Source organism: Strigops habroptila, chromosome 4, assembly GCF_004027225.2.
Source record: "Strigops habroptila isolate Jane chromosome 4, bStrHab1.2.pri, whole genome shotgun sequence".
Lineage (NCBI taxonomy): Eukaryota > Metazoa > Chordata > Aves > Psittaciformes > Psittacidae > Strigops > Strigops habroptila.
This window is the reverse complement of record NC_046358.1, coordinates 11,548,473-11,560,194: the sequence shown is the minus strand read 5'-3', so window position 1 is coordinate 11,560,194 and position 11,722 is coordinate 11,548,473. Positions and strand designations below refer to the sequence as shown.

General features: G+C 42.9%; 1 protein-coding gene across 4 annotated transcripts in view; it reads right to left on the bottom strand.

Annotated features, from left to right (window-relative positions):
* Positions 1-6,557: 6,557 nt before the first annotated feature.
* The window catches only part of DDHD1 (DDHD domain containing 1), a 70,394-nt gene continuing 65,229 nt past the window's right edge, over positions 6,558-11,722 (bottom strand). For 3 of the 4 annotated variants that reach the window (XR_003991098.1, XM_030484046.1, XM_030484047.1), the window contains one exon: positions 9,556-10,758. Coding sequence is in view for 2 of the 4 variants with exons in the window: in XM_030484046.1 (XP_030339906.1) it covers positions 10,577-10,758 (182 nt within the window). In the remaining 2 variants the exon portion in view is untranslated. Of the gene's footprint in view, positions 6,960-9,555; positions 10,759-11,722 lie in introns of those variants that run through there. The other variant, XR_003991097.1, reaches the window with a different exon arrangement.

Here is an 11,722-nt window from a genome sequence, read left to right as displayed (position 1 = left end):
CCCCCTGGGCTGTTCAGACTTTGGGAGGTGAGGATGGGGTGTACTCCTATAGCCCTACTGCAGCAAGCTGTCACTAGTGGGGTGTGATGGACACTGGTTTTCAGGAAGCTAGTCCCATGCTCGCAGGTGCAAGCCTGTTTTCTGCAAGGTCAGGTTCAGGAAGCATCATTTGAATGATTTAGGGACTGCTTTTTTGGAGAGCTGTTTCCTTCTGTTGACCAGGTGCTGGAAGCTGCCCACCAGTAAGGACAGGATGCTGGGAGCACTGGGTTGCCTCTGACAAAAGCCCTCTGCTCCTAACTCACCCTCTCCAAGGAAATTTGGTATCAGCACCGAAGGTCACTGCACTTAGAGCTCTGGGGGGCAGCAAAAGGACGTCCGAATGAAGTGCCTTAAAAGAAGACAGGAAGGGACACGTCTGTCTGTCCCTCTAAGCTATTTCGCAGCCAGCATCTCCCTTCCTTAACTCGCAGTGATTCTAAAAGCATCATGTTGCAAACAGGTAAAATGCCAACTTCACCTAATCCAGAAGAGAGATCTCTTTGAGACTCCCCTGGGCATTTCCCAGGCTGCCAAGGCACAGCAATCCGCATGCAGGATGCAAAGAGCACCAGCAGCATTGGACCAGACTGTCCGGCTTCTGGAAAACTATTTCTGGGGCAATGATGCTACCAAAACCATCAAGCACCCAAGAACCAGGTAAGCTTGGTGCTCCCTCTGCTCTCGCAGACACCTGTCCTCTCCTCCCAGGACCTGGGATGTTTTAGAGCTCACAGAAGCAATCCACAAAGCTAACTGCAAATTAGAAAACCTTATGTCAGAAAGAAGTCACAAAGCATCCTAACCAGAAGCATATTTGGGGAGTGAGTCAGTGGAGGGGGAAGCAAAAAGAAAGTTGCACCCTTCCACTTGATGAAAAAAGCATATGGCAACAGCCAATATTGTGAACAACATTCCCCACTCCAGCAACCGAGCCAGAAAGAAAACTCATGACTCAACTGTTGCATTTCATCCAAATCTGAAGAAAAATCTCGTTAAGAAGGGGTATCTTCAGGGAGAGTCAGCAAGAACTGATTTAGCCAGTTAATTAACTGAATTGTTTGGAGAGGTTAAAATTATTTTGCAGAAGCTTTTAGGCTCATTTTTAAAGCCCTGATTTAAACACAGCTTAGACTGTGGAGAAACAAATGCACTCCACAGACATATATAATGCACAAAATATATTCATTTATGCTTCTGTACACACATGGTTTCTCCTGATATCACAAAATAAACTCAGGAGGACCTTAACACTTAGACAGAAACAGCTTGCATCCAGAGCTCCCACTTGCCCCAGGAGGCTGTGAATATGTCACCATAAATCATAAACCCAGGGAGGCCAAGAATGCCATCACAATTATGGGATATAACTAGAAAATGGCAAAACATTTACTGCAAGATTTGTACAACTCTAATTTTCTTTGGTTAGCTATGATAAAAGAATAGGATGCATTGCAGAATGCAGGACCAACATGGTCTGCAGACATTTTCAGACACTGTCACTTGCTAAGGCTACTTAGAATCAAAATTCACTGCAGAGAGAGGCAGTCTGAGGCAGCAAGTCCTCAACATCTTTTTCCTCAAGACTTTGTGGTTGCAGATGTCAAAAGCTGCAATGTTCGGTCAGCCCTGTGACTCGGGAAAGAAAGTCGATAATCCCTAGAAAGCAGCCTGGCGATGCTGGCTGGGAAGCTATTGCCTGCAGGAGATCAGACAAGACATATCAGTCCCTTCTGACTTAAGCTATCTGACAGTGTCCAAGTTTAGGCAGCTCTGGGTAGGGAAGCGAAGGCTCATGTTGCCCTAGCATGGAACTGCAGCCCAGGTGCTCCTTAAAGGCTGCTCACTGAGAATGGGCTGGGGACCATGCACCAGCGAACCCCCATGATTGGGACAGGTTCCCCAGAGGCACGTGTATGTGTAGGCTCCTTGCTCCAGTTCTGGGAGGTCCCACCTACGCAGACAGGACACAGGCTGCCTTGAAGGACCATCCCTGGGCTGAGTGTGGTCACTGGAGCAACTAAATATCACTGGGACAAGCCTTGCAACAGCGATGCTTTGGGTAAGCCGCAGTGCCTTGATTCAGGTGTGCTCACAGTGCGTCGGAAGGGATCACCGAACCCCGAAGAATAAGAGGGTGCTGGAGGCAGGCACAGGACAGAGCCCCTTGTGGGAGGAAGGGTCCATAGCTCTCGCTTTGCTTGCCACCATCTGCCTTGCGCCCACGTCTCCTGATGGGAGCATCAAGCTACAACATGTGTTGAACACGTGCTGGCTGATACGCATCAGTCTGTTCCACAATGCTGCCAAGCTTTGCCTTGATTTAATCGGCACTTCTGTCTGTTTTCTCTCCCCCCACTCCCCCAAATGCAGATGTGGTCTCTCCAACAGGGAGGAGATTGCAGGTTTCTTTCGTGACAGCAGAGCACACATCGTTGGAAGGAACGTTTCTATTCTCTTCCCTTTTCTGCAATCACCACAAAGCAGCTTCACCTCCCTCCCTTTTCCCTGCTGATTTTTAGTACTCTAGCTTCATATGAAAAATTAAAAACCCCACACTTGATTGCATGCAAGGACCAGTCTGGTAACCATAAAGGAGAAACTGAGTGTGCCAAGAGACAACTCTCCCATCCAAACACCGTGCTTTGTAAACACCAAATATTCTGCTGTTTCAGTCTAAGCCCCTCCTTCAAAGGCTAAACACAAGTGCCACATCCAAGCTGTTTAAAGATTCCTTTTCCAACAGTATCACATCTCATACAGACCACAGGGATTAACTGAAGGACCCTTCATAATCCAGGAACTTAAAACTAGCTGGGGAAATAACCAGCGAAGCATCACGGTGGCATCACTGGAACACGTTCCTGTAAGACACCAGCTGGGAGATAAATGGTTTTGGAAGTGGTCTGAACTTCTTTGCAAATAAGACTAACCATTTCCGTACTGAAAGTGCACCTAGCAATGCTGAAAGTACGTTAAGTTTAAAAATAACTTATGTATTGCTTACTTAAAAGTAATTATGAATGTGAAAATTTCTGACAAATCCTGCAGTATTAAACATTCTGGAAAGTTATCAGAGCAGGACATTGGTATTTTTAGATTGAAACAGGCACAGCAGCTGCAAGAAATGGTATTTTATTTAAGAAACAAAGAAAGAAGTTAATGTGGGGCAGATGCCCAGAGACTTGTCAAATGAAAACCATCTCTTCAGATAAATAGAGGATTTCAAAACCATGCTACCCTCTCAGCTTGACAAAATGGGAGCAGGATGAAAAAGTGGGAAAATAAAACATTTGTCCATGTTTAAGAGGGACAGCTCTTCTCACCTTGCAGAAAGTTTTCCTATTTACATTTCCACGTCAATTTACAATGGGAAGCATGTACCCCGGGAGCCGGCGGGGGAGCCTATTCCTGCCCAGCTGGACTCCCAGAGACAAACCGCAGGGCTTGCGGTTGCTCACAGCAACCCACAGCAAGGGGAAGCCCCGCTCCCTCCTCCTGGGATGGCTTTTGCAGCACTGGCCAACTCAGCACCCAGGTTTCAGGAGCACCACTGCCCTGAGACCATGTCCATGTACACCAGCTCAATCATTCCAGGGAAGCTTTAGAACAGCCTTCTGGGACCTAAAAGGGGCTACAAGAAACCTGGAGAAGGGCTTTTTACAAGGACGTGTAGGAACAGGACAAGGGGGAATGGCTTTAAGCTGACAGAGGGGAGATTTAAATTAGATATTAGGAAGTTCTTCCCTGTGAGGGTGATGAGGCACTGGCACAGGTCGCCCAGAGAAGCTGTGGCTGCCCCATCCCTGGCAGTGTTCAAGGCCAGGCTGGATGGGGCTTGGGGCAACCTGGTCTAGTGGAAGGTGTCCCTGCCCATGGCAGGGTGTTGGAACTAAATGATCTTTAAGGTCCCTTCCAACCCAAACCATTCTATGATTCACAATTGCCTTTTCCACTATTGATGATAATCCAAATTGTCTCCATCCCCAGCCTGCTGGGTCCTTACTCTGCAAAACCTGAATATTTGGCATCCAAAAACCCCAGTGCATGTTAGTGACTCAGTTCTGAAAACACAAGCTGTGAAGATACACCAAAGACTATGTGGTCCATCAGCCTCTTTCTGCTGGTAGCACAAATCCATTTTTAATTTTGGGTAGGTGTGATAGACAGCAATAGACAGAAAGAGATCACAAATTCAAAATCAGCAGACCTACTCTCCCTTCCCCTTTCCTGTGACTTTGGTTTCCAACCAGTTTGGGCTTTGCAGGCAGAGGAATATGAACAGAAAACCAGAATTCAACCCTCCAGTTGCTGAGAGGCTGTTGGGCACAGTCCGGTGCACATGGCAGTACATGGAGGCCAACACAGATCACATAGAGTGATATCTGCTTGAGAGATTCCAGGGTTCAGTGCTGGCCAACTGACAACCTCAATGCCAAAGCCTTTCATTTCCCCCACCTAATCCGTATTATACATATTTCACCTAAGAGAAGGTGGGAAGAGCAACAAGTGCTAACGGCACTTTGAACACAATCCAACACTCACCAATGTCAAAGGAAGACCCTTGTTTCAGCCAGGTAGGGATCTAGCTGTTAGAGAAATAGCATAAGCAGGACTACGTTAGTAACTTGAGGTGGTTTGTCACATTACCTGTGATATCGTATCAGAGAGAAAAAAAAACTGTTGAAAATTCTGTTTTAAAATGGAAATCAAGGATTTTCTTTATCGAGGGGTATGGTGAAATGGCAAGACCCTTTAAACAGATGCTCTTCAAGTATGAAGTATGGGACCGCTCTGAGATGAGATCTGATTTTCAAGGAGATACTGAAAGAGCTGTAAACCCAGCAATAACAACAAATTGGATGTGGGGTCCTTGGAGCTCGAGCATCTGGTCAGAGCTGCAGTCTGTAGAGAAGTTCACACTTCCGTTCTCCCATGTCCATGCTTACAATCGATGAGGCACCAGGGAATGGGCAGAATAGTTGCAAGAAATGGTATTTTATTTAAGAAACAATGAGGGAAGTTAATGTGTGGCAGATGCCCAGAGAATTGTCAGCGAAATCCCTCTCTTCAGATAAATCATTGAGGATTTCAAAACTGTAAGAGATTGCTCCTGGGGCATCTCATGTTTGCAGGGAACTCACTGACTTTTCACTCTCGAAGGGAAAGGCTTGGCCAAGGTCTGCTAGTCAAGAGCTGCTGCAACCGCAGTGGGGGAGACAGGACATTTTCAGGGGAAAAGGCTGATACTGGAATTTGCTTTCCAATGGGACTAGAGAGCACCAACCCCAGGGTGAACTGAAACTTTGATAGCCAGGCATTTCTCTCCATGGCTTAGGACTTCATCTGTTATTCCTTGGAAGAGGAGACTGTCTCAGCACACTGTGAACTTTTTGTGCAGTTTTAGGTGCTCCTGCAATAGCACACAGCGAAGCACAGAACATTGTGTTTCTGTAGCAAAGTGTGTGCCAAGTGGGCTTCCAGAGAATGCAGGAGAAACCCAGAGCAAGGAATCAGTCTTGGAAGAGACCAACCCAGATCCACTGCTCGCTAACATGCCAAAATTCATTGACAATGCCAGAAAATGCTTTGTCAGTCCCAGAGTGAAGCTGACTTATGGCAGCAGGAGAAGACAAACGCAGTGAGAGAGAACATGCAAACCAATCCTGAAAGCTAAACACATCCAGCTTGGCTTTGTTGATGCTTTTAGGAGGTCTCTGGGATCATAATGGTAATACACTCTTGGGCTTCAAAGTTTCCCTTAAACTCATGAGGATGCATAGGCCATGCTCAAACAAGCACAGAACAAGCTTCAATTCCAGTGGACAAAAATCAACGCAGGAATGAAAACCAAATGCTTCAGAAGAGGCTCTGAATGCAATGGGTAAGAGCGAGCTGTACTAAAAAATACCTATGGAAGAGAGAGGGAAAAGCTAAACAGAAAGGGATGTTTTGTGGAAAATTATTAAATGCAGATCAAACGTGGAACGCAAGCAAAAGGTCAGGCTGAAGCCCCATCTGATAAACCAGAAAATAGGATTGTCACATGGGTGCAGTTTAAGAAAAGATTTTAAAGCTTTTCACAAGATCGTCAAAGACAATAGGCACAGACTCTTGGGGGGGGACAATGAAAAGTGGTCACTGCAATTGCAGAGGGAGAGCAACCAGTTAGATACTGCTTGGAAAAGTGAAAATAACTCAGTACATGTGGCAGGCTATTACTGGGTGTTGGTGTGTAAAAGCTTGCTGATGGTCACTGAACATGCATGCAGAGACAAAGATGACCTTGTAAAACATCGTGGGTCAATCACCTGCACTCCAAATTCAAAAGAGAAGCGATATAGAATAGAATCATAGAATCACATAGAACAATTTGGGTTGGAAGGGACCTTCAAAGCTCATCTAGTCCAACCCCCCTGCAATGAGCAGGGACATCTTCAACCACAGCAGGCTGCGCAGAACGACATCCAGCCTGGCCCTGAATGTCTCCAGGGATGGCGCATCTACCACCTCCCTGGGCAACCTGTTCCCGTCTCTTGGATTGCCTACAGCTTGCCATGCTACTTTTCCAGCAGATGTCAGAGTGGTTGAAGTCCCCTGGCAGGACAACAGCCTGCAAGCATGATGCCTCCTGTAGCTGGAGTAAGAAGGCTTTCATTGATAGCCTGTAGTAGACACCTATCACAAGGTTTCCTTTGTTTCCTCAGTCCCCGATTCTTACCTACAAGCTTTCAACCTGCTCATGGTTATTCTTCAGAAACAGCTCTTCTCACTCTGTACCTCTCTTAATGTAGAGGGCAACCCCTCCACTCTTCCTTATTTGCCAATCTCTTCTCTTCTGAACAACCCGTAGCCATTGATAGCTGCACTCCAGTCACAGGATCCATCTCACCAAGTTTTCCGTATGTGGAGGCAGAAACCTAATCTCCAAGCCAATAATGGAAAAATGGGGAAATACAGATTTCAAGTAAACTTGCTGGGCAGAGGGCACACAAATATACATTATCTAACTGCAAACAGTTGAACTCAAAGTGAGAAAAAAATCAATCCCCACTGATTTAGCTACGGGCAGAGTCAGCTCAACTGACAAGCAGCACAAGAAATGAGCACCATGACAACAGAAAACCATGGAGGATGAAGAGGTGGCAACCAGGTGTAATATAGGCATGAAAATGTGAAATGTGTTTCAGGTAAGCCTAATAATACTAATTAGTAAAGGAGATTAAGTAATTGAAGCTGGCCACCTAGACAACATGGTGAAATAAAGCAAACGGCCTCTAACTCCAGAAACACTGGTGATAAAAGCAGAGAGACAGCATATACAAGGGGAAGGAAGGTTGTAGTAAAGCCATGACAGAATAATTATGAGCAAAGGGATGGAATTCAGTTTTGGTTTTTTTTTTTTTTTTTTTGTTTTTTTTTTTTTTTGTTTTTTTTTTTTTTTTTGGTTTTTTTTTTTTTGTTTTTTTTTGTTTTTTTTGTTTTTTTTTTTAAAAAGGCAGATTATCTGCAAAAATGACCTCGTAGCAGAAAAACTGTAAATGTCAAATTTGGACAAAGCACTCACGGCCAAGTTTCAGAAAACAGCTCAGTATCAGCCAGAAGACTGACAGCAGTACAGTACATTTCCCTTATCTTGGTTTCTCAAGAAAAACCACCAGTCAACAGAGCTTGTAAAACTAAACATCATTCTTGCAGAAGAAAACAAGTCAGTAATTGGAAGCCAGGACATTCCAGCTCTATATTATGCCACAGACCATCTGACCAGAAAGTTTTAAGCATAAAATTTAGACTTTAGCATGCAGAGACGTGACCCTACTTGAATCTGTGTTATGCTGCAGAATAGAAATGGAGCAACCCTTTTTCTAACTTCAAAATTTACTTTTCAAATAGTATTTCATCTTTGCGGGAAGAAAACTTTTCTGAGGATTAAAAAGATGAAAATCTGCCCACAGCGCTTTTAACATCTTTGCATACACTCTAGAAAAAAATCTGCATTTATTCTTTCGAGTTATGCTTCATGTTTGTAATTAACCTTGGAGATTCGGAGATGCTCCATGAAGTTACAAAATAGAACAGAATCATAAATACATGTGTCCATTAACTCAGGAAAAATGCAAAGCAATGAACAGGCTTTGGTCCTTATTATCGCTTCTCCTACCAGCAATATTGTTTACTTCTCAGCTATATCTTCTCCCTGATTTACCAAGGGGCATGTACATAAAAGTAGGATCTCATCCCTTATATGGAGAGCAGTCAGCAAGTACCAGCATGTTCTGATGTGAGGAGAACAGCTATTCCATAAATCTGAAACATGTTCTGGACAACAGCAGAGTTTACACAGACCACAAGAATTATAGGAATTAACTCCTCTTTTGTTTACAATGTTTAAAAAGAGAGCTAGTGTAGAACCAGCAGTGTAAGGGGATAACACAGCAGTGACATGATCCAACTCAAAGTACTGAAATACAAACTATGCACATTTGGAAATGTTTTGCACATTCTAAATATAAAAGAAGATTCTCCTTTTATGTTTAAGTTCTCCTAATTAGGAGGAGCTGATTAAACAACTTATCTGGAAAGCCAGTAATGTAAACAAAAGCCTGCTTTCTGGAGCAGAGGTGTCAAGTTTTCTTCTCTTAGAGGGTTATTTTAATCCTTTATGATTGTTCATCAACCAAGGTAAACATGTCAGGCAGGAGAGTTACAATTCACCACGGATAAATGGATTTTTTCAAGATCCACACTGAAGCAAGGTCCTTTACACCATCCAAATATCTTTGTTGGGTATTGGTTCACTGCATTTATAGTAGTGCTGTTTCTGTCATCTTCATCCCTTCCCATTCCCTTCCACTCCTCCCCTCCCTTTTTCATTGCATTGTTTTTGCCCCTCCATAATTATTCCTAAATCCATAACTCCAATATGTATATACAGATGGAGCTCCTGATTCCTTCCTCATTCCACCATGGACCAGGGAAATGAGCAACAGCCCAAGCAATATTATTTGGGAGAAGAGCCACTCTCTTTCCCCAGAATTTCAGAAAGGGATGTCTGGGTGGTTTCCAGATCTCCAAGCCACTGGTGAGGCCATCTGCTGGTTTGGGCAAATGATGCCACATCTGTTACACTGAGAACACTGCTATTCACCAACACCACAGCCTGATTTATTTTTTAGTAAAAATTTAGATTCAGCAGCTTCTAATATGCCCTACAGATCATAAATACCTCAGCCAGCGGCAGCTCAGAGGCCATGTATCTGACACTTCTACTCCAGAGTCTTCCAAGTTGTTTTAAAATCTCAGCAATGACCTTTTAGTGTTTCATTTGGAGATTATTTCCTTTCATCTCAACACTTCTTTCTTGACTTCTCTTGAATTAGTTTCAGATGCAAACCTAATCTAAGCTCTGGTATTTTCAGGCCTCACCAAGTTTATTTTATGCTGCTCTCTTTCCTCTTGATAGGATCCTTGCAGATGTATATAATATATATATACACACACACACTTTTATACACATTTTATACACACACATATATACATTTAATAATGTAATATGTAGTAGACAACTGGATCCTCGTCAAACCAAGCCTAATGTGAAGTAAAAACCTTCATGTGCCTGAGAAACATTTGGGACCGAAAAAGCAAAGGCAGTTACTTACCTTTGAGAAGAATGTGACTGATGCCATTTGTGTGAAACCACAAACATTTATTTTTAATGAAAAAATACTTAAAGTGTGCCACAGTGCCATATTTTCATTTGAACAGTCGTACAAAGATATGTATTTCTGAGAAAAAGTCTTCACACTGTAGAAAATAAATGTGGTTCTTAAATTATGTCAAAAGAAACCTCTAAAAAAGTAATGTTTTATACACTGGAATAAAATGAAACAATTAGAGATAATAATAAATTATAATTACAGTATTTCAAATATTTGCTTCATGCTTTTTCAGCATTAGTTTCTGGATGTGTCACGTATAACACACCCTCAGAAGCCAGCAGTCAGAATGGTCTTTCAATGGTACTGTGGATAATAGGATGCGGAGCTGAATAAAGTCCTAGAAATGATACCACCGTTTGTTATTAACTGGTACATAAAACATCAGAACATGGCAGTTTTAGGTTTGTATCTAACATATATTTTTGTTAATGGAAATTAATATTTTTTTTTAATCAACTGATCTTTTATACTTTAATGAATTGAACAGCAATTATGGTCATTAACAAGTATGTCACCCAAGCACACTGCACAACTGTGCTTACAGGATGCTACACATTGTATTGGCTTTTTATACAGTCAAAGTTGACAAGAATTTGGAATCATTTCAGCTCTAATTAAGCACTGCAAAATGTTTAAAACTATAAAGTGCTTTCAAATACAAATAAATTTTGCTCCTTAGAAATAGGAAAAAATCCAAACATGCACTTAAACCTGAAACCTCCATGCCCTATTTACTACAGTTTAACAGTAAAACATCAGTTTTGTGCCACTGGTTTTAAAATTTCCTTTCCCATCCCACCCCATCCCCACTCAAAAATTCAAACAGTGCCCGTACTGGATTTGTCTGTATCTTCTTGGTCGTGTTTGTACATGAAGGTTAGAAGGAAAAAAGCAATATCCAGAGATGACCAATAGGCAGTGTGTGATGTGACTGTGGACCAGTATCTGCTCTCCACGAGACCTTCCCTGAGCTCAAAATCAATCCTGTGCTCCAGTTCCACTAGAAATTGAACAAGAAACAAAGATTATGTTAGAATCGTATGTCAGCAGAAGAAAAAACACCAGCAAGTTTTTCATAAGCTTTGGGTTCTGATTCTACTTCTTGTATGTAAAGTACTGTGGCAGATACACCTGCCCTGACAAAGACCTAACCAAAGCCCGTGAAAGCTCCCCACCACAGACAAGAGCCTGGGAAAGCTCCCGTGTGCAGTGCTCCTGACCCACCTTCATGGTGGTGGTCAGTGGGTACAAAGATGAGGAAGTTGGGTCCTGATCCAAGGAGGGGCTACGTGACCATGTCTAACCACAGCTCAGATTCAACCAGGGGCAGCCATTTGGAGCTGGTCCTCCTTGGAGCAGCGGGCTGCAGTTGGGGACTCTCCCCTTGGGTTGGGACACCATCCAAGGGAACTCCTAGAGGTTGAGAGCCCTCCCTTTATTAGGTAAGTGATTGTGCATCTTGGATCATTGGCCGTAAAGTTTATCAATCAGCAGTGTAGCGACAAATCCATGTGACATCCCAAATCTGTAGTTGATATTTATTGGTGGAGCTTTAATTGAGTTTGAACAGTAAGTTTCATTTAGCCTCAATTTATTAGTTCTGTGACAAATACACAAAATACCTCTGTGTTTACATTTAACAGTACGTTCATTATTAAAAATCACAGCTGATTTAGGCATGTATATGCTCTTTGATGCACATGCATTTAGCACAAACCTGACTTAAGAGTGCTTAGTTCAGAGGGAAAAAAAAGGGGGGATAATTAAATCTAAAGCTTGGAAAAACCTGGATATTTTAAAGCAGCTCTTTTCCTTATATTAATACATATACATACATTTATTTATACTCCACTGTCTATGTCCACTACACAGAAGTATCCAGCAAATGCTGAGGCCCCATTAGGAAACACTGACTTTCAGAAGGCGGATGCTCAAAACATTCTGAAATGAATGGACTTCTCGCA